This window comes from Mus caroli, unplaced genomic scaffold (genome assembly GCF_978045245.1).
Source record: "Mus caroli unplaced genomic scaffold, Mus_caroli_1 scaffold_5, whole genome shotgun sequence".
NCBI lineage: Eukaryota > Metazoa > Chordata > Mammalia > Rodentia > Muridae > Mus > Mus caroli.
This window is the reverse complement of record NW_028227260.1, coordinates 22884629-22909202: the sequence shown is the minus strand read 5'-3', so window position 1 is coordinate 22909202 and position 24574 is coordinate 22884629. Positions and strand designations below refer to the sequence as shown.

The window sequence follows — 24574 nt, the reverse complement described above, 5'->3', positions numbered from 1 at the left end:
TGAAGTAGAATTTGTGTCATATAATTCACATATCTTATTCCTTTTATATTGTGTTCCTAAACCTCCACAAATACTTCAATACAATTTCCCATTTGGTTTCATCAAAGTTAAAATGCAAATGCTTTAGTTCTCTGATAGAGGAAGGCCATTTTTCCCTTGGTATTGGAGAAAAATAAGACAGAACTAAAACAAATTAAAAGAAACAAGTTTTAACTGCATGAGAAGGCATGACTTGGAAAGTAATTTTAGTTAATAAATTGGAAATCTCTGTGTATAATAGTGTTTATAATTATTGTTTTCTTAGCAAAACTGGAACCTAAGAAAATGAATTACTGTTCAATGTTTTCATCTGTAATTCTAAGCGAAATAATATATAGTTGGTTAATTTCTGAAAAAAACATAGTGTTTTCTGAAGCAATAGTTTAATTATACCAGGGCTGAGAATGTGCATAAAGTGTTTCATGAGATCAGGAACATATGTAGCTATTGCAAGTACAATTGAGAGTATTCAAGTATAATCCTATTTGAACATACTGCATTTTACATTACCATTGACTCTTAACTATACTAACTTATGGATATGTGAAAAAATAAATATTAAAAATGTTTTCAAACTTTTATCATTACTAAAAAAGTTTGATATATTGGAGATATAAAAAAGGGAAAGGCTAAACGACTTTGATATTTATTTAGCACTTTTTTTTCACCTATTTGTATATCTCAAAAAGAGGTAGGGCTTATGTGTTGTCCTGTGGCAGGTAAAATGGCCTAGCAATTTGCAGAGACCACTCTCTTACACAATATTTTGAGTCTCTAATCACTAGAAATTCAAATTGCATATATTCATAAGAGTAAGGAGATGTTTTTGATAGAATTGAAAGGTAGATATTAAAGAATAAGGCAGACCATATTAATTAATGATTGCTTTAGTTCTGATAGAGGAAATGTATTTGCTATTAATTAATTGATAATTTGAATGACTAGGAAAATAAAATTCTGTTAAATAAGATGAGAAATGAGGAGTTACATTTGTTCTAGTGAGATTTTAATTGCACGTTTCTGAAAGAAACTAAGACCACCAAAGATTATCAAATTTTTATTTTTATATTCCTTGAAAATACATATAAACTACGTAAAGTGGATCTTGCAATATTATGTTGTGTTCTCAAGCATTTACTGCCCCCTCTTTTCTGCACATTTCCACATACACACACACACACACACACACACACACACACACACACACACACACTTCTGATTGCCAAATTGGTACTTGCAAACTGAAAGTGTAACAGACATTAATCTTGAAATCAATTTACAAGCTTAGGGAGAATAGACTTATTAGTTATCTTTTTGACATGGCAAAAAGTTTAGTCAAACCCAAAGTCAAAAAACACAGAAGAGGAAGAATAGAGAACATAGCTCTCTCTATTTGATTTCTCTGTTTTTAGTTACAAATCTCTATGAAAGAAACCTTAAAGATTGCTTTGTTAGTCACTGAGACTCACATCGTTTCCTCATTGTCAGTCTAAAGATGGACCAATGCAGGCTTTGCTCAGCAAAGATGCATTCATTTTTCTGGACAATTTAATTCTCAACCATCATTTAAAGCTACAGAATATAGTAATACATTGAGTAGTAATCCAATACATAGTTTGTGATATCTCAGACAATCCTTTCAAAGACAACTTACAGAAACAAAAAACATCTGATCTGTAAATTTATGTAAGCTGTTCGAAAATGTAGTGTTATCTCTCAATCCACAAAAGAAGTGTTGTTTCAATCATCTGATACAACTGAAATTTTGTTTTTACATTTCAATACTACCTCATCTGCTTGGGCTGTAATATTTCATTAATTACTATTAACTAGCTATTACATAGAAGGATTGCTGTACTTAGAATGTATGATAAACTTGCCTAGTGTTATTTATTTGGTTACAAACTACTTATTGCTGCCCTCTAGTGGCTATTATTGGTTAATGCAAAAGTATAAATAGAATTCTATATTAATGTTGATTTCATTTTGAAGAGAAACAAAAGTTAGAAATTTATAAAATATGTTTGTGTTATATGAATTCTTGAAATTTGTTATAGTTTTCATTTTACTATAAGATGAACCCTTTTAATTTTAGAAATGTAAATTAATTTTAAATTTTATGTTTCCCCAATGACTTGAAAATCTCAAGGATGTATTAATATCTCCCTTCACAAAAAATATATTTGAAGCTCTGTTTACCCTAACAAGGGAATATGCAGTAAAGGCACACAGCACTAGACCCTAAACAAGAAATTTTACAAAAATCAATAGCTTTGTGCCTGTCTATAAGTCAGTGAAAAAAAATGTTCTTAGCTATTCTTCATTACTTCTATATACCATGTTTCCCTACTATTTAAATGAAGTATTGATTGTCTTAAGACTAAATATGGTCATTGAGGTCATTTAATTGCTTGATAGGTAAGCTATTTGATACTTTAACTAATGTTCTTTTTTTCTTTTCTCTTTTTTTCTCTCCTCAGGGGATGAAACAATACTGTTAACTTCCCAATTCTCAGTTTTAAACTCTGGTTGCTTAAAACTGAAGCAATAATGGTGAACCTGGGCACCGCGGTGCGCTCACTCCTGTAAGAATTCTATTACTTAAATAAAAACAACAGTTACTTTTATGGTTGCTTACTTGATGCTCAAAATGCTAAGACCAAGCTACTCTATGACCTGTATCAAAAATATGAATATTTTGTGTTTAAAGATAATAAATGGGGAATAAGAATAATCTAGCATCTAATTAAATTTTAAAACTCATCTACTCAGATGATATGGGAATAATAGCCTCAATTACACTTATTCTAGTTTTTATGGTTGCTTCTATCACGGGTAAGACTTAGAGAGTTTCTTCCCCTTTCCTTCTTGTATGAACTGAACAATTAAATCAAATGGCTGTTTATTGTGGTGCTATAAACCTGTAGTCCTGACCCCAAGGTGACTGAGACAGGGTAGTTACAGAACTGAGCTTAGCTTAAGATACATACACGCTGAACTGGAGAAAAAGTGAAAAGGGTGAAGAGAGGATGTTCTTATAAGCAACTGATTTTGTAAGGAGTAGTAGAGCATGCTAGAGATCTGAAGGCAGGGATTGAGGGTGTAGTTGATAGGGCAGAACACTGTGGTTCTAGAACGAAGCAATAGTTGAATTTAATAGAATGCAATGTAAGGACTAGTAAAGAATCAAATACAAGAACAAAGCCACTGAAAGTCTCACTTAACCCAAACCTACTATTTAAGGAGTGTATAAACCCTGAACAGAATAACCAAAGTCTTGAATCCCTTTGCTCTTATGTAATAACTGAAAATAATAAAGAGATAGATAGATAGATACAAGTAAAAATAAAAACTAGATAGATAGACAGACAGATAGATAGATAGAAGTAAATAAATAGATCTCATCCAGAATAGCCAGTCACAAATGATATTTTCAAACAGGAAAAAATTTTAAATTATTTTATTTATTTACATTTCAGGCATAACTTCCCTCCTGTCCTCCCTCTCACAATTCTTCATCCCATTTTTCCTCCCCCTTGCCTCTGAGAGGGTGGTCCCCCCTCCAGACTCTCCCCTTCCCTGGGGCCTCAAGTCTCCCAAGAATTAAGAGCATCTTCTCCACTGAGGACAGACCAGTCAGACTTCTGCTCCATATGTGCCAGGGTCCTCAGACCAGCTGCTTTATGTTAACTGGTTGGTGGATCAGTCACTGAGAGCTCCCTGGGATCTCAGTTAGTTGAGACTGCTGGTCTTCCCATGGGGTAGTTTTCCCTTTCAGCTTCTTTAGTCCTTCCCCTAATTCAACCACAGGGGTTCCCCGAATTAAGGCCAATTGAGGCCAATTGTCGGGTGTAAGTATCTGCATCTGTGTCAGTCACCTGCTGTTAGGATCTCTTGGAGGGCAGTCATGCTAGGCTCCTGTCTGTAAGCACATCATAGCATCAGTAATAGTGTCAGGCTTTAGTGACCTCCCATTAGATGGATCCCAAGCTGGGCCAGTCATTGGACCTCCTTTCCCTCAGTCTTTTCTCTATTTTTGTCCCTACAATTCTTTTAGACTGGAACAATCCTTGGTTAGAAATTTTAACTGTGGGATGGCAACCCAGTCCCTACACTTGAGGCCCTGTCTATTTACTGGAGGTGGACTCTTCGAGTTCCCACTCCCCAATGTTGAGCATTTTGGCTAAGGTCACCCCAATTGAGTCCTGAGAGTCTCTTGCCTCTTGGGTCTCTAGAATTTTCTAGAGAACCCACTCACCTCCCATCCTCCTGAGGCAGTGTAGTTCCATTCTTTCTCTTGGCCCTCTAGGCTTCTCTCCTGTCCCCCTCATACCTTATCCTGTTTCCCTTTTCCCCTTCCCATCCCTTCTCTTCTGCTGCCCCACATATTATTTTCTTCCTTCTTCTAGGAGGGAGGAAATTTTGAACATAATTGATGTCTTATTTTTCTCATGGAAGATACATGTGTTGGTTTTGTTGGACACACCTTAGGAGCTCACATCTTGGTATTTGTGTTTTCAATGTAAATAAATCTCACCACTATGAGGGAAATTAATTTGAAATTAACAGAAGTAAAATATAAATATCTCCCTTGTCTTAGATCACCACCTAACCTGAAATTCTTACTTGTAGAATCTAAGGACCAATGTAAAAATATGTATTTAAAATGATTTAAGAGATTTAATACCTACCTCTACCTCTACCCTAAATGGGAATCAACCATTTACACACATTACTCTTAAGCCTATAGTTAAGTCCTAGAAAACCAAGGACACAAATGAGGTAGGCAGTAGGGAGCATTAAAGTTTAAGACACAAGGCAAGAAGCAGACAACCATCAGAAACTCACTTTGCAAGCACAAGAACCTGGAAATACTCCTAAAAAGAAATGAGTGTGCATTGCTGTCACAGCAGCTTTCAAAACAATTCATAAAATTGTTCTGATAAAGTCTTATGCTTTCTTTTAAATTTAGAACAACACAATTCAACTTCCAAGTATCTTGTCTGGCCACTGACTCCTTTAAGGAACTTTCCCATGATTTCTGCCACAGCTGTCTTAAAGAAATTCATATTTTAAAAATATAAAGAATAAAACATTAAGTCTGTCTCTGAAAGACAGATGCCACATTTTTTCTCTCATTTGTAGAGCCTTGACTTCATAGATACACTTAATCATGTATGACAGATGACATGAAGATAAAAGCAAAACTCTCTCAGGAACAAAGACATCTAAGAAGGGTGAGGGAATCTATTGAGTTGGAGGAAGACATATTAAAAGTACTTTCTATACTTACATGAAAATGGTCTTTTGTAATACAACATAATAAAATAAAATAAAAATCTAAAAGAAAATAATAAATTATCACAGTAAGTAAAATAATACTGTATTTTGAAACAGCAGTAATATTTAATATTTTAATATGGTCCGAAACTAGACCATATGATGGCCCCTGGTCCTGTCATTTACTTGGCTACATTGGCTGGGGAAAGTGTCAAAACCCTTTTTTAAACTTCATTTTTTTTTTCAGCTGCATAATGAGAACAAATCATTACTGATCTCCTGTGGGATATGTGTGTGTGTGTGTGCGCGTGTGCGTGTGCATGTAAACTAAGTGTCTACCTTATAGCAGTCACTCAGTAAAAGATAATGATAAAAATGGGAAATGAGGAGGATGGAGGTGGTCATGGTCACAGTATTGGGAGGGGGCTACAAGCTATTGTATACTATATATGATATATTGTGTGTAAATGGAGCCTAATTTTCCTTTCTCTTTTCTTTTTAATTTTCAGTGTGCACCTAATTGGCCTATTGGTTTGGCAGTTCGATATTTCCATAAGTCCAGTAGCAGCTATAGTAACTGACACTTTTAATTCCTCCGATGGTGGACGCTTGTTTCAATTCCCGGACGGGGTACAAAACTGGCCAGCACTTTCAATAGTCGTGATTATAATCATGACAATAGGGGGCAACATTCTCGTTATCATGGCAGTAAGCATGGAGAAGAAACTGCACAATGCTACCAATTATTTCTTAATGTCCCTAGCCATTGCTGATATGCTGGTGGGACTACTTGTCATGCCCCTGTCTCTGCTTGCAATTCTTTATGGTGAGTACACTTTTATTCATTTCTCAGTCTCATAGTTTTGTAATAATCATCAGGATGTAATTTATACAGTTAATAATTTACCTAAAGAATTTGAAAAATATAGAATAAAAACAAAATGTGAGCAAGAAAAAATGATTGGATATGTTGAGATTTATGAAATAAAACTTCAGCAGAGTTTTCAAAAGTTAAAACAACTATTTTATAATATATTGAAATTATCCATAAATACTTTATTTGCAGGTGTCATATATAAACAATAAATAACCATACAAAATGGGATAGTGGCAAAATGGCACCCTGACCTGTATTTGGGCTACCATATTTATTGTCAGTGCCATCTCTAATACACAAAAGGAAAGCAAAATTTGTCTTCTATAATAATTTTATTTTAAGAAATGTTTCTGAGTAACAGATATTGAACCCAGGGCCTCATTTACTCTAGGCAACCACTCAATCACTGATAAACCCCCAGCATATGTAATCTGTAATGTTGACAAACTAAATATTTGGTACAAATTATGCACTTAATAGGCATTGCTCTTCTTTTTCATGCAGTTTCTAAGTCATGGTTTTATAAGGAGATGAGGTATAAAAATTAATTTCTGAGCACATAAATGTAAGTTCATGTCACAACCATGAAACTCAGCTTCAATGATTTTCAAGAGGCTTTAATTTTTTTCTTTGATTTTCTGCCATCTCTTTGCTTTGTTCATTTTAATCTACGTTTTGGTTTTGGCTAGTACTCATGATTTTAGAAAAATCAAAATCACATTAAAATCCTGGTCAAGAATACTAAATTATCTTCCAGAGGACCTGAGTTCAATGTCCAGCACCTACATGGCAGTTGACAAGTATTTTTTACTGCAGTCCCAGGAGATCTGATGCTCTCTTTTGACCTCTGCAGACAGTAGAACATGAATGTGGTGCAGACATACATATAAGCTAAATACCCATATTCACACAAAATTAAAAGAAAAACATCAAATGTTTTAAAAATTAATAAAATAAAAATCAATGAATCAAAGCTCATATGTACTTCCTGCCTCAGACTCCCAAGTAGGTGTTGCCTCCAGTATATATCACCACTGTATTTGACTTTCAATAAGTACCATAACTACAAAATTTGAAAATCAAGTTCAAAGTTAATTGTTAATATGTGGAAGTCCCAGTTTAACTTTAATTGTTAACATACTCATCTTCTTGTAGATTAAAAGAGAGATGTCCAACAAGTTCTCCAAACGCATAATGGAATTGGACAATGAAAATATTACTAAAATAGTATCTAGTCTAAAAATCTGAAAAAAAGAAAAATTTGAAAAAAATCTCTTATGACACTTAAAACTTAGCCACTCCCAAATCTTCAGTGGCAGTACCTAATTTTATCATCTCTAAATGCCTTATAGATAAGGCAATCTTAGAAGCTACAGTTTTCCTATTCCACTGAGTTTCAGTGACATGTTTATTTCAAAGCATCTGTATCACACTGGTTATTTGGCCTTTTACTTCTCCAGTATTAGTGAAGACAAGGTCACAGAAACATATTGAAACAGCCACTTCAAAGGTACTGCTTCCACTGTGAGCTCCCCACTGCATGCCTTTTTTTTGGTAGATCAAAGGCAGGCTATAAAAAAAAAAATGTTATAAGGAGGTCACAGGGAGTTTAGAGGTCAGGTGTGTTGGGTGTGGGGGCATCCACGTGGAAACAGAGGGGGTGGGGAGGAGTTGTGGGATGTGGAGCTGTCAGAGGATGGATGGGGGGGCAGGGAGTGGAATATGAAGTGTAAAAAATAAATTATTTTTTTAAAAAGTATAACAAAAAAAAATTTTAAAAGAACTATATGAAGACCCCGGAGGTTGATCTAAAAAACTCCATTACAAAGTCGACCGAAAATTTCCCAAGATGACCTTCAAGTCACAGACTGAAAAGTCTGCACAAATCTCAAGAAAAAGTAGCTTCCTGGAGGTAGAACAGAGTGAAAAAGAAAAATAAACAAGAGAAGCAGAATTGACATTCGAAGAAAGGGGAAGAGGACAGTGAAATGTTGAAGAGATTAAAACATATTTTATATGACAGAAATGTCACATATAAACACCATTAACTCTCCCCATATTGCCTTCCACTCTTCACATAAAGCCCTTGAAAGAAACCATACTTCTATATCTGTGAAGATGTTCTTGAGCTTAACACATTAGCAATCAGCAGCAAAGATGCAAATATTCCTCAACTGTATCAGTACAGTTATCTATAGACTACATCACAATTGAAGGCATTTCCTGGAAACTTCATCAAGACACTTCAGACCCAGAAAGAAAAATCACTGATTTCCTATCATATGAAGACTCTAGAGTTATTAATACAACAAAAAATGATATGAAAATATAATGAAATCTATTTGAGAAGAGGATGAATAAAATTTTCTTACAGCAAATCTAGAGAACCACAAAGAAATCCAACAAATATTTAAAAAAAGGTGAAAAAAAAATTCAAAGGTAGATAGCAAGAGTAATTGTTTGGTTAAAGAAGAGAAAGAAGAAATATAGTCAGTTCAGAAATAGTTTTTTTTTAATCTGTCTTTTAAAAATTATTTTTAAAATAGAAAGTTTTAGCCAGTTTAAACATGGAAAAAGAGAGATTATATATACAGAAAGAGGGTATAGCATTGAAGAAATAACCAAAAATTAATAATTTTTCAGATCTTGAGATTATTTTGTAGCATCACATGCACATCACTGTGTGGACCAGCTGAGGGATAATGACTGGACTGTAAATACATGAATAAATAAATAAATATAATAAAGAAAAAAGAAAACTAATTATTTCTCTGGAGAATAAAAAAATTACTCATTTAAATATGAAACAAGAAATATAAACATGAGACCAAGAAAAGCAATTTCAGCAGAAGAAATAAACTAATAAAAAATGAACACAACTATAGTTTCACTCTGTAATTCTACCAGGTATCTGTATTTACTGTATTCTAAGCATTTCTTCAGAACATTAAAAAGTGGGATTTTGAATAGAATGAAAATATATCTAAAATCAATATCATAACCACACTGAAATGAGTAATACTTGAAAAACAACTTTAATAATTTCAAAACACTTTTGTTCATTATATCACCAATTTAAATATAAAAAAATTATAAACAAGTGAACTTTCAATTTTACATTGCTTTTTTTATATTTGATTCATCTTTGCTCCATGGCAGATATTCTGTTTGTTTGTTTTATTAGATATTTTCTTTATTTACATTTCAAATGTTAGCCCTTTTCCTGGTTTCCCCTCCAAAAGCCCCCTATCCCCTCCCCGTTCCCCCTGCTAACCAACCTACCCACTCTCACTTCCTGGCCCTGGCATTCCCCTATAGTGGGACATCAAGCTTTCACAGAAACAAGGACCTCTCCTCCCATTGATGACCGACAAGGCCATCCTCTGCTACATATGCAGCTGGAACCATGAGTCCCACCATGTGTACTCTTTGGTTCATGGTTTATCCCTGGGAGCTCTGGGGTTTACTGGTTAGTTCATATTTTTGTTTCTCCTATGGGGCTGCAAACCCCTTTATCTCCTTGAGTCCTTTCTCTAGCTCCTTCTTTGGGGAACTTGTGCTTAGTTGAATGGTAGGCTGTCAGCATCCACCTCTGTGTTTGTCAGGCTCTGGTGGAACCTCTCAGGAGACAGCTATAACAAGCTCCTGTCAGAAAGCTCTTGTTGGCATCCACAATAGTGTCTGGTTTTGGTGACTCTATATAGGATGGATCCTCAGGTGGGGCAGTCTCTGGATGGTCATTCCTTCAGTCTTTGCTCCAGACATTGACTCTGTAACTCCTTCCATGGGTATTTTGTTTCCCCTTCTAAGAAGGATCAAAGTATCCACCACTTTGGTCTTCCTTATTCTTGAGTTTTATGTGGTTTGTGAATTGTATCTTGGGTATTCCGAGCTTTTGGGCTAATATTCATTTATCAGTGAGTGCATATCATGTGTGTTATTTTGTGACTGGGTTACCTCACTCAGGATGACATTTTTAGTTCTATTCATTTGCCTAAGAATTTCATAAATTCGTTGTTTTTAATTGCTGATTAATACATTAGATACATTTCTATAGGTATGAATTTGAACACTTGGGCTTGTTTTCTTGCTCTACCCACAAACAGCAAAAAAAGACATCCTAAAGAAACTACTGAATCAGAGATGTTAAGAAAAATTACAAGTGGAACATTTTTTAACCTGAAAATTAAAGTTGTTTTAATTTTGGTATGTTGGAATGTGCATTACCATTGCAAGGTGCTGAATCCTATCCCAGCCCCCCAAAAAAAAATCTAGAGAAGGAAAATGTATATTCACTAATAACTAGATAATTAGAATCATTAAGAAGAGAATTTTGCAAGCTATTTTTACAAGTTTGTATACAAAAATAATTTGTGATTCTATACACTAGCAAGAGGAATTGGAAAACAAATTCAAAGTTACTCTTTTCAATATAATTAAAACAAATCAAATGTATAAATCTACTAAAATATATAATGGAGGTATATGAAGAAAATTGAAAACACTAGAAAAATTAAGACACATATCTTGTTTTTAATTAGAGAAGTCAGTCTTCTAAGGATATTAATACTTCCTGAAATGATCTAGAGATTCAGTTCAGTGTCAACAAAACATATTTGCATGGCTGAGGGGCTTAAATACAAAAAGTGTTTTAAACTTCATGATGAAATGTAAAGGAACTAGAGTAGCTGAAACAATTTTGAAACTAAACCAGTTTGGTGACTAAAGTGTTTGCTATCCAAGCATGTGGGCCTGAGTGAAGAGCTCTAGAATCCATGGAAAGATGCATGCCATGGTTCCTGTCTGTATGGAAGTTCATGGGGCAGCTAACCTGGTGCATATGGAGAACCTGTCTCAAACAAGGTTCAAGAGCAAGGAGGGACCTCCACACTTTGTCTGATGCATGAATGCTCCTGCACTCACACAGGGACACACACACACACACACACACACACACACACACAGTGAAGAGAGATCAGACATAGAATTTGATTTGACTTCGGTTTCACTCTCAGACAACAGTAATCAAGAAGAATGCTATGTTGAATGTTAAAGACTGAAAAAAATCACTAAATGCAACAAAGGCTCAAACACATTTCAAAATCATACTAACCAATATTACTAGAATTATTGGTTATCATATGTAAAAAACAAATTTACATCCTCATAAATTTGCACACCTAAGAAAAACTAACTCAAGCAGAATTTAAAGCTAAATGCAAAGCTACAGATTTTCTATAAAAGAAAATGAAAAAAATATTTTCAAAAGTGGGTTAGACCACAGGTTCTTAGAATTTTTATTGGAATCCAAGGCTCATGTTGCCAAGAGAAAGAAAGAAACTAGTGGTACAAAAAAAAAGAAACTGTTCAGCTTCCCAAATACCTCAAGACAGAAGAAGGACAAAATGGGGGAATCCTACCCACAGGAATAAAAAAAGACTACCCACAGGAGAGACACACAAGGGGGACTGATCTCACAGGAACAAAAAAAAAAAAAAAACCCACATTGTTTTCTTCTGCTTGTATCCTGGATTTTATATCATCCTTTTAATCAGTTGTGATAACTGTGAGAATCAGGTAAAGGATTTCTTGCTACTCACTTCTGGACAAAACTATAAATGAATCTATTGCCCCATTTCTTTCACGTTATTCAATCCTTTGTTAATGTAACTAAATATTTGTACCCAGAGGTAGGCCTTATGGTCCAGTCCCAGTGTCATAAAAAATTGAGCCATAAAAAGGATAGATAAATTATCTTAATACACATGAAACAATGCCACTTAATTGATTGGAAAGTAAGATGCACTAGAAAATTTTTGCAGTACTATATTTATTAGAGGGTAAATAAGAAACCCAGAGAAAATTAAAAAAAAATGAGCAAAAGAGATGGATAGATGAGTCACCAAGAAGGATGTACAAATATTAAAAATAATAAATAGATAAGTAAATAAATGTGGAAAGGCATTTATTAACCACATTTTCAAAATAAACTGTAGTCACTTCAAATTATCTTACTATTATGCTATAATTCATCATGTATGTTTTCATTCACACAACTGTTTACAGTGTAAAGTAATATTATAAGCTCATTCCATCTCCACATGCTAACAGAAATTAGTCTCAAAATTAATTAACTGAGGATTTTTAAAATTATTGATTGATTGATTGATTGATTTACATCCCCAATGCTGCCCCCTCCCACCCACTCTCTCTGAGATGACTCCCATTACCCCTTCACTTCTGAGAGGGCAATTCCTTCATATCCCCCACCTCCGTGAATCAAGTTTCTGCAGAATTAGGCTCATCCTTTCCCACTGAGGCTAGATGTTTTACTGCTATGAACAGACACCATGACCAAGGCAATTCTTATAAGGATATTTCATTGGGGCTGGCTTACAGGTTCAGAGGTTCAGTTCATTATCATCAAGGCAAGAGCATGGCAGCATCCAGGCAGGCATGGTGGAGGAGGAGCTGAGAGTTCTACATCTTCATCTGAAGGCTGCTAGCAGAATACTGACTTCCAGGCAGAACCAATTTTGGAGCAAAGTTTTGTAGGAGGGTTGGTGTCCCCATCCCTTTACTATGGGGTCCTGTCTGACTACTGATGGTGATCTCTGCTGGTTTCACATCCCTACTGTCAGACATTTCTTAGAACCTCCCTCATCCTGGGTCTCTGAGACTTCCTATTTCTGGGTCTTTGATTCAATTCCATTGACCAAACTGTCTGTTTCTACACCAGTATCATGTAGTTTTATCATTATTGCTGTGTAGAACATCTTATGGGCAAAGATGGTGATGCCTCTAGAAGTTCTTTTACTGTTCAGGATCGTTTTGGCTATACTGTCTGTTGTTGTTTGTTTGTTTGTTTGTTTTCATATAAAGGTGAGAATTATTCTTTCATTTTTAATTATTTTATTTATTTACATTTCAAATGTTATCCCCTTTCCCAGTTTCTCCTTTGCAAAACCCCTATCCCATCCCCCCTTACCCTGTTTCTATGAAGGTGCTCCCCTACACACCCACCGGCTCCTGCCTCAGCAGCCTAGATTTCCCTTGCACTGGGGAATCAGAGCCTTCACAGGATGGAAGGGCCTCCCCTCCCATGGATATCAGATAAGACCCCTTCAGTTCTTTCAATATCTGTGAAGAATTGTTTTGGAATTTTGATAGGGATTGCATTGAAGTATGCTGATTGCATTTGTTAAGATGGTCATTTTCACTATGTTAATCTTACTGAACCATAAGAGGGGAGATTTTTTTTCCATATTCTAATTACTTCCTCAATTCCTTTCTTCATGGGCTTGAAGTTCTTCTCATTCAGAATTTTCATTTGATTGGGTAGAGTTACACCAAAGAATTTTATGTTATTTGCGGCTATTGTGAAACTTACTGTTTCCCTAAATTCTTTCTCAGCCAGTTTATGTCTTGTGTAGAGGTGAGCTACTGATTTCTTTGAGTTAATTTTGTATCCAGACACTTTGCTGGAGGCATTTATCAGCTGTAGTTCTCTGCTTGAATTTTGGGAGTCACTTGTCATATTATATGTGAATAGAGATACTTTGAGTTATTTCCTATTTGTATTCACTTGATCTCCTTTAGTTGTCTTATTGCTCTGGCTAGAACTTTACTACACTTGATCTTAGCCAAAAGGCCGAGAAGCGATGGCTAGAACTTTACAAATTGAAGAGATATGAGAAGAGTGGACAGCTTTGTCTTGTCCCTGATTTTAATGGAAATGATTTAAGCTACTCTCTGTTTAATTTCAAGATGGCTATTGGCTTGCTTGCGGTATATTGCCTTTATTCTTTTTAGATATGCACCTTGTATCCCTGCTCTCACCAAGACTTTTAATGAGAAAAGGGTTGGATTTTGTCAAATGCTTTTTTTGCATCTAGTGAGATCATCATATGGGTGTTTTCTTTCAGTTTGTTTATATAATGGATTGCATTGATGGATTTTCCTATATTGAGCCATTCCTGCATCCCTGGGATGAAGCCTATTTGATCATGATGGATGATGTCTTTGATGTGTTCTTGGATTCAGTTTTTACTACTTTATTGAGTATTTTTGCATTAGTGTTCATAAGGGAAATTGGTCTAAAATACTTTTTCTTTGTTGAGTCTCTGTGTGGTTTAGGTATCAGGGTGACTGTGGCCTCATAAAATGAGTTTGTCAGAGTTGCATCTGTTTCTATTTTGTGAAATAATTTGAGGAGTATTAGCATTAGTATTTCTTTGAAACTCTAATAAAATTCTGCATTAAAATCTTTTGGCCCATGGCTGGGGATTTTTTTGGGAGATATTTTTAATGACTACTTCTATTTCTTTACGGGTTATAGGACTATCCAGATATTCTACCTGATCTTGATTTAGCTTTGGTAATTAGTGTCTGTCTAGAAAATCATGCGTTTCATTTAGATTTTCCCATTTTGTGAAGTATAGGCTTTTAAAAATAATTACTTTTATTTTTTAATGGTTCAGTTGTTGCCCCCCCTCCAGTTTTGAAGTAAGATCTGATGGATCTTTGAATTTCCTCAGTGTCTGTTGTTATGTCTCCCTTTTCATTTCTAACTTTATTCATTTGGGTACTTGCTTTCTTCCTTTTAGTTAGTTTGGCCGAGGGTTTGTCTATTTTATTGATTTTCTCAAAGAACCAACTCTTGGTTTTTGGTTTCTTTGATTCTTTGTATTGTTCTCTTTGTTTCTAATTCTAATTGATTGTTTTCAGCTCAAAGTTTGATTATTTCCTGCCTTCTACTCCTCCTGGGTGTGATTTCGTTTTCTTCTTTTTTTTTTTTCCCTCGATCCTTAAGATGTATTTTTAATTTGTTAGTATGCGAACTCTTCAATTTATTTTTTATTGATTATTTTATTTATTTACATTTCAAATGGTATCCCCGTTTCTAGGTTTCCCTTCTACAAACCCCCTATCCCATCCCCCCTTACCCTGTTTCTATGAAGGTGCTCCCCTACCAACCAACTCGCTCCCTACTCACAGCCCTAGCATTCTCCTACACTGGAAAATTAAGCCTTCATAGGACCAAGGACCTCCTGTACCATTGATACCCGACAAGGCCATCCTCTGCTACATATGCAGCTGGAACCATGGGTCCATCCATGTATACTCTCTGGTTTGTAGTTTAGTCTTTGGGAGCTCTGGGGGTTCTGGTTGGTTGATATTGGTTTTTCTTCCTGTAGGGTTGCAAACCCCTTTAACTCTCCAATTTCTTTATTAGGGAACTTTGTGCTATGAACTTTCCTTTTAACACTACTTTCATAGTGTCTCATAAGTTTGGGTAAGTAGTGCTCTCAATCTCACTGAACTCTAAAAGGTTGTTAATTTATTTCATTATTTCTTGCTGACCCATTGATCATTATGTAGAGAGTTGTTCAGTTTCCATGAATATGTAGGCTTTCGTTTGATTCTGTTGTTGAAGTCCAGCTTTAGTCTATGATGATATAATAAAATGCATGGGGTTATTTCCATCTTCTCTTATCTGTTAAGGCTTCCTTTGTGGCTGATTACATGGCCAATTTTGGAGACATTTCCATGAGGTGCTGAAAATAGGATACGCTCTTTCATGGTTGGGTGAAATGCTCTATAGATATCTATTAAGTCCACTTGAATCATAACCTCTGTTAGCTTCGTTCTGTGTTAAGTTTCTGCCATGGTGATTTGTCCATTGGGGAGAATGAGGTGTTGAGGTCTCCCCCTATCTCTTAGGGTCTAAAAGGCATCCTCACAGGCCCTTCTAGTGTTTAGAGTCTCAGATGAGAAATTGGGTGTAATTCTGATAGGTCTGTGCTTATATGGTACTTGGCCTCTTCCTCTTGCTATGTTTACTATTCTTTCTTTGTACTGTATACTTAGTGGTTTGTTTATTATGTGACAGGGGGATTTTCTTTTCTGGTCCAATCTGTTTGGTGTTCTGTAGCTTCTTGTAACTTTACAAGCATCCCTTCCTTTAGGTTAGCAAAAATTTATTCTGTGGTATTGTTGAAGATGTTTCCTCAGCCTTTGAGCTGGATGGCAGCAGGAATTTCTTCTTTTCTTCCTCTTATTCCTAGATTTGGTCTTTTCAAAGTGTCCCGAATTTCTTGGATTTTTTTGTCATGAATTTTTTTAGATTTTTCATTTTCATTGAATGATATATTGATTTCTTTTATAGTATCTTTTACATGTGAGATTCTCTCTTTCATCTCCTGTATTCTGATGTATCTGTAATTTTTGTCCTCTTTCCTAGGTTTTTTTCATCTCTGGTGGTGCCATATTGCCTCGGATCTTGCTAATTGTGATCATGTGCTGTTCTTTAGGCATCTGTTTTCTCTAGTGTTTGGTGATTAATCCTGGTGGCAGCAGGACTTTTTTGGGAAGGTGGGGTGAGCCTTAGGCCAGAAAATGGAGATCAGATATCCATTTGACTATATTGTGTTGGCTGTGACTCAGTCAGACCCTACTCTCCAGTTGTGTCCTCCGGGGGGGGGGGGACCCTACTCTGCAAGTTATGTTCCAGTTAGATCCAGCTGGGGTGACAGGCAGGTCAAACAAGCATGTGTGGTTAGACCTGGTTCCAAGCTGGTTAATTTGGGGCCCCCAAAGTTTTCCATGGAGAAGCAAGATGCCCTTGGGGGTCCACAAGGCCCCTCCAGACCAGAGAGTAAGGCCAGAGCTAGACAATGTGGCTCCAGTGATAGCTCATGCCCCTTACCTCTCTAACTATGGATATTAAAGATGTTATTTTTTACTAGTTTGAAAGGGCAGATCATAATAATTCTTATAGTAACATCATAGCTTACTTTAATTTTCTGATTTTAAACAGTTTCACTTTAAGTACAATTACTTCAAATGTGGCAGGTTCAGTGCTATCTCCCATAGCAAGAAAACAAACATTATGGAGCAGCAATGTGGTCTAATTCACAATGAGCTGGACAAATACAAGTGGCCAGCAGTATGTCTGCTAAAGCTACTTGGAAATGCTGAATTGGTAATATTTACCTTGTCATTATTGAAATAATTATTTTACCCAGCTTTTATTTTTGATCCACTTATTTTGTCACTGACTATGTCCTTAAAATATTATGTTTTATCCATTTCAATTTCCATTACATTAAATAAACCATAATGCATCTTTAGGTTACTTGAATTGCCAACCCTATTTAGAAGCATATCTTAATGGAACTTCCTACACACATGCTTAATTGTGTGGTATTTTACTTGATACAATAAACACACCTGATCCTCCTCATGCATTTCTTATGTGACTGGCCCTAAAGCCAACTTTTAAAACACTACACTAGATAGTATAGATATATAGTCCCACTGTAAAAGATACAATCCCAGGTTGATACCTACAAAGGAATGTGGCAGCAACATAATTCAAATAGCATGTAGAGTGTTAGCCACACAGAAGAACACATGCACATCTTGTGGGAGAGTAATAGCAATGAATGTCTTTTAGACATAATTAGACTACATTGGAGTAAATACATCTCAGTAAGACAGTGAAGATGAACAAATGTTTGAAAGACAAAGTTCTATTGGACTTTGGCTATAGTAATAAGTCAAGATCTAAACAGCTGTTACCTTATCACTTTAAATTTTACAAAAATCTAACTTTGCAGGCATGGAAATTAATGATTGTTCATGCCACAGTCACTTTTTGAGTACATAGTTTGTAGCAAATACCCTTTTCAATACTGAGACTATTGTGCAAATCAATAACAATACATTTCTGACCACACATGGCTTATTCATTTTTCATTTGAGTAACAACTTGCTCGAGGTCACATTATCAGACTAGTAAAATATCAGTTAAGATTTGAATGTGTTTTAAGTCAATTCTACCACCTATTTGTTTTGTCAATCATACTATTTTGGTACTCATGATTTCCTCTTGAAAATTCAGGAGGGCTGCTGAGGGTGTCATAGCTTGGTCAGAGAGCACTTGCCTTATGGTGCACAAGGCCCTGGGTTTAATCCCAAGCACCATAAAAAACCAGGAGAATTTTGTGAGGAGAGAAGAGCATAGAAACTAATCTGGAGAAAAATTAGAAGTTAAGCTGATCTGTAGGATGTAAAGAAGGTAAGTATGCTAGTTAAAAAACTGTTTCATGGTATGGGCAAAATAAAAAGCATTATTCAGCCATTATTCTGAAGCCTTTGGGTAAGTATCATTAGGGTATATAGATCACAGTATACTTTAAAATGCTGTACATTTACTTTGTTCTGCTTTGTTTTCTTTAATGTTTTCCTCAGATGTCTATTAAAATATTGTTATTGTGGTTATAATTGTTGCATCAATGCTATAATTTTCTTACCCCCTTGGAACACCAAAATTTTCAAAGATCTACTGTGGTAACAGTAGTGGGTAGTAGTATTATTTAGGTTCTATTTTAATTTTTAAAAATCTTTTAAATAGACAACACCAAGGAATGCCATACTGCATCTTCAAAATGGCTATATAATAATATCGTCAAATTCCCAATTCAAATAAATACACACCTTAAGTTTAGTAAAGCTCATTCCCTTTTTAGTATAATGAAATGGATACTCTAGAAACTTGTATATCTAGATCAGGAATTTCAGAATGAATTAGAGATTTGCATTTGGTATTTTGTCTTAGCATGTTGGATATGGCACATCAGAAATAAGCATGAATGACAAGGATATTCAAATGTATTTAAGAGTTTGTAATTTAAATTGTGAAATAATTTTTTATTTTTATTTTTCAAATTTTAAATAAGAGTAGACTATGTTATAACATCTCCACCCATATCTATCCCCTCTTCAATCCCTCCCATGTTTCTTCCCCTAATTCCCTCTCAAAATTCATAACTCATAAAACCTACTGACTCCATCTTGTATTACACATATGTACACGTGTTCAGTGTTGATCATGTGGAACTGAATAACATATTAAGGACCTCGTTCCTGGAGAAAACTGATTTTCTCCATCAGTAATCATTGACTGCCAGCATTTTTCATCTAGGGGTGGGGCCTTGTGGATTTTTCTCTGTCGATATTGAAAGTATCTTTTACTAGGAGTATTATTACACTTTTATAAATATTTTGAGATTATAATAGAATTATATCATTTCCTTAGCCCCTTTCCTTGCTTCTAAATCTTTCATGTTAATCCATACTCCCACACACAATTTCAAATTTGTGGCCTTATTTTCTAAACTGATATTTTTTTTTTCTTTCTTTCTGTAGCCACTTTCCGATGCCTTTCTATATTGCTGCTGCTACCTTTAACTTTCTAAAAATACAGAAGTATGCCTCGGAATTTTAAGGTTCACAATCCATATTTGATTGACTGATAGAGTATGTCAAAGGATATCATAAACAGACATTCCCCAAACGATTTAAGTCTATTTCTGCATACAGATTGGCAATTTGCCAAGAGATATACGTTTCATATAAATAGCTAGCACTTAAGTCACTATGGCACCCAATTCCTCAGCCAACAGAATGTAACCACAGCTGTTTGTATTCTCAGTTCCCAGCCCTACGTCCATCTTCTTCACATTCTGCACAATTACTGGTCTCTACCAACAGGCATCTCTAAGAAACTGTTTCAACATCCATATATTCCATGGTAACAATTATGTATTCTAAGCTTGTTTTTTAAGAAACAAAACATTATTCTACAGTATTTAAAATGCATGGTTCAAGGACAAGCTGGAGTAGGATTCACTTTTGTCTGCTATATACCCCCAAATGCTCTCAAATACTTTAAAGAATTTGACTTTGTAAAGATGTTAAACTGACAAGAGCATTAAAGACATTAAGAAATCATACAAGAGTGACTCCCCATTTGGTTTATATATGCTTTACTCAGTCCTGAAGAGCCCTGCAACTCAAAATCACCCATCAATCTATATGAAAATTAAGCAAATTAAGACATGGATTTAGCAAGAAATTCAATATCCAGTGATAAGGTGGGCTCCTTTGTCTATAGCAATGGTATCTAAAAGCAATTCTTAATTATTTTCCCCTAAGAACAAAGATAATATGGTGAGTTAGCAATAGGAAGTTCTGTGCCACAATTACATCGTCTGGTGGTTATAGACAATAATCTGATGCCAAATTCAGTAAGCTAGATGAAATGGTTTTGCATGTTTTTATCATAAAAAGTGTAGTGGCTTCAAGGAGATACATATATTTGATCTGATTTAAATTTGCACAATGTATAAATGTATTGAAACATCACAAGGTTCTCAATTGATATGCACAATTCTTTTGTTTACATTTCATACATCAGTTAAAAGACATGTCATTTGCCACTTGACAATGGTTAGAGCAGATGTTCATGCCATAATCATTTTTTTCCTAAAGCTTTATTTGCATGTACTTCATATAATGTAATTGTCAGATTTCTCATTTTCACTTTACTACCCCACCACTCCATGAGGGAACATAAACAGCCAGCAAACTAGCTGAGATAATTCTTTTGCAAGTGGGTACAGTTAAACTCCCAAGATGGTGGTTACTTGGCTTTGAAGGAAGTCACTCATAACACCTGTTCAGAAAAAGTCACCAAAACTAAGAACCATTGATTTGATTCAATAGGTGGATTGAAAACCAAATTTGTTTTCTAGAAGTTCTGGTGTAAAAATGATAATAAAATATAGTGTATCCGTTTCCAAAAGCATCTACAAAAAAATTGCCACAAATGACTTAAAAATGCATTCTTGGGGGCTAGAGCAATGGTCTAACAGTTAATAGAACTTGTTGCTTTTTGCAGAGGACCATGTTTGCCTAAAAGTGACTACAACTCCAGGTTTATTGGATCTGTCATCCTCTTGACTACCTGTACATATGTCATACACTTATGATCATATATATATATATATATATATACATACATACATATATATACATATATATATACATACATATAAATTATCAAATAAATAAAATTTTAAAATACTGTATTCTTGGGGTTGGAGTTGGCTGGGTCAGTAAAGCATTTTCTTTTTCAAATAGGATAACCTAACTATGAGGTATAGTACCCACTTAAATAGCCAGATCTGTAATGCATGCCTGTAATCCCAGCACTGGAGATACTAAGACAGGAAAATGCTTGGGGCTTGCTAGCTAGCCAATCTAGCAAAATTGTTGCAGAAATATGGTCACTAAGAAACTAAGAGTGCATTGGAGGTGTTAGAGAACTCGTTTTTATTAAGCTGGCCAGCAACAGTGAGCTGCTGGCCTGGAAAGAGACTGGAATCTCATCTACAGTTACTTGTCATTATAGGCTGTAGAGTATTATTTTGGGTCTCTTTTGTTATCAGTGGGTTAAAGGTTTAAAGTTCAGCCCATGTGACTAAGGCCCATCAGCAGCACCTTTACAGAAGCAGAAATCACAGCTTAGGACAGTTATTTTGTAACTGTCTCTCAAGGTTAACAGAAGGGGGAGGAGCTAGTTGAGGCAAGAAGTAATGTATGTTACAGTAGCGGCACACTCTATATTATATTATACAAGTACAGTTAAAAAACCTATGTTAATCCTCCTTATCAAAATCAGTGAGTGAACACGAGTTTCAGTGAGACCTTGTCTCAATACGTGTACTATTACTATTGACAAGATGGTTCAGTGGTTAGGAGCAATGGCTGCACTGGCAGAAGAGCCCAAATGATGGTTCACAACCATCAGTAATTCCTGTCCCAGGGGATCTACCACCTTTTGTGACCCTCACAGTTACCAGGAACACATGTCATGTACAGACACACATGCAGACAAAACACTCGTGAAGTAAATATTTTAAAATTAAAAAAAAAAATTAGATAAAGAGAAATTCAGGAAAGCACCTGATCTTTAACTTCTTCCCTCCACATATGTACAAATACACTAGACACACGCAAATGCATTTTTCATAGCTTGTATTTCTGGTAGCTTACAGCATTTCTTGGATTGTGAGCATATATCTCTGTGTGAATGATTAGCATGACAAAATTTTTTTACACTTTTTATTAGATATTTTCTTCATTTACATTTCAAATGCTATCCCGAAAGTCCCCTATACTCTCTCCCCACCCTGCTCGCCAACCCAGCCACTCCTGCTTCTTGACCCTGGTGTTCCCCTGTACTGGGGCATATAAAGTTTGCAAGACCAAGGGGCCTCTCTTCCCAATTACAAAATTTTTATACAACTGTGAGTGGAATTCAGGTCTTTATGTGCACACACACACACACACACTATTTGACAATTTTGTACATGTATATAATGAATTAGGATGCTTTTCACCCTAAGTTACCCTTTTTCATTTCCTTCCCTCTCTGCTCCTTCTCAAGTTCTCCACCTCCTCTAATAGCTTTTCATTGTGCACATGACCTATGGACTTTAAATATGTCTGGCTGTATGAACATGTTTAAGGTTATATTTTTTCACAGCCTGATTATAGCCCCCCTCTCTCCTCTCCTCCCAGTCCCACCTTCTCACTCCCTCCCCATTTCAGTATCCCCCTTCCCCCAGAGAAGGGGAGGTTCCACATGGGTATGAACACACCCTTGGGGCATCAAGAAAAAGCAGGACTAAGTTCATCCTCTCCCACTGAGGGCCAACAAGGCAGCCAGGCTATATGAAAGGGACCAAAGGTAGGTGACAGAGTCAAATACAGCCCCTGTCTCAGTTGTCAGGGGGCCCACATGAAGTCCAAGCTGCTCATCTGCTACAAATCTGTGTGGTTGGGCTAGGTCCACCCCTATATGCTCTTTGGTAGGTAAGGTAGTTCTGTCATTGTGATCCCACATGGGCTCAGGTTAGTTGATTCTGTAGGACTTCTTGTAGTGTCCTTGACCTATCCAGGTTCCTCAATTCTTCCCCTAACTCTGCCATAAGACTCTCCAAGCTCTGCCTTTTGTATCGCTGTGGATCTCAGCAATGGTTTCAATCAGATGCTAGATGAAGTTTCTCAGGAGACGGTTATGCAAGGCTCCCATCTGCAAGTATGGCAGAGTATCATTAATAGTGTCAGGGTTGTCTCTCTCCCATGGAAAAGGCCTCAAGTTGGGCCAGTCATTGGTGGGCCATTTCCTCAATGTCTGCTCCATCTCTATCCCTGGACACCTTGTTTCTGTCACTGAAGTCCAGCTTTATTTCACGGTGGGCTGATAAGATACAAGGAGTTATTTCAATTTTGTTGTATCTATTGAGGCTTGCTTTGTGACCAAATATGTGGTCAATTTTGGAGAAGGTTTCCTGAGATCCCGAGATAATATATTATTTTGGTTTTGGGTGAAATGTTCTGTAGATATGTTAGGCCATTTGATACATAACCTCTGTTACTTTCATTATTGCTCTGTTTAGTTTCTGCCTTGATTACCTGTCTACTGGTGAGAGTTAGGTATTGAATTCTCCCACTATTAATGAGTGGGGTTCATTGTACGGTTTAATCTTTATTAATCTTTCTTTTACAAATGTGGCACCCTTGCATTTGGGTCAGAGATGTTCAGAATTGAGACAACATCCTTAGGGATTTTTCCTTTACTGAGTATGTTGTCCTTCCCCATCTTTTTTCATTAATGATGGTAGAAAGCCTATTTTATTAGCTATTAGAATAGCTGTTCCAGCTTGCTTGTTGAGTCAATTTGCTTGGAAAATATTCTTCCATCCTTTTACTCAAATGTAATGTCTATCTTTGTTGCTGAGGTATGTTTCTTATATGCACCAGAATGATGGATCCTGTTTTTGCTTCCATTATGTTGAACTGTGTCACTTTATTGGGGATTTGATTCCATTGATGTTGAGAGATATTAATGACCAATGATTGTTAATTCCTGTTATTTTGATGTTTTGTGTGTGTGTGTGTGTGTGTGTGTGTGTGTGTGTTGTGTTCTTGGTATTGTAGAATTATTTATTTCCCATATTTTTTAGGAGGGGTGTAGTTAGCTTCCTTGGGTTAGAGGTTTTTTTTTTTTCCTATAATCTTTTGTATGACTGGATTTGTAAATAGATATAGTTTAATTTTTTCTTTAAATAGCTTGCTTCCTAAGTCTATAGTGAATGAGAATTTTGCTGGATATAGTAGTCTACATTGGAATCTGGTGTCTTTTAGAAGCTGTAAGGCATCTATCCAGGAACTTCTAGCATTTAGAATCTCTGTTGAGAAGTCATGTGTAATTCTGGTAAGTGTGCCTTTGTATGTTACCTGGCCATTTCCCTTGCTGCTTTTAATATTCTTTTTTTGTTCTATCGATTTAGTGTTTTGAGTTTTGAGTATTATTATGTGGTGAGAGGATATTCTTTTTGTTTTTGTTTTTGTTTTTGTTTTTGGTTTTGTTTTGTTTTGTTTTGTTTTGTTTTGTTTTGTTTTGTTTTGTTTTGTTTTGTTTTGTTTTGTTTTGTTTTTCGAGACAGGGTTTCTCTGTATAGC

The 24574-nt window shown here is 35.7% G+C and overlaps 1 protein-coding gene across 2 annotated transcripts in view; it reads left to right on the top strand.

Annotated features, from left to right (window-relative positions):
• Htr2c (5-hydroxytryptamine receptor 2C) overlaps positions 1-24574 on the top strand; it is a 254132-nt gene that overhangs the window by 114321 nt on the left and 115237 nt on the right. For both annotated transcript variants that reach the window (XM_021153505.2, XM_085837982.1), the window contains 2 exons: positions 2520-2624; positions 5829-6145. In XM_021153505.2, coding sequence (XP_021009164.1) covers positions 2590-2624; positions 5829-6145 — 352 coding nt within the window. In that variant the 5' untranslated portion in view covers positions 2520-2589. The remainder of the gene's footprint in view (positions 1-2519; positions 2625-5828; positions 6146-24574) is intronic.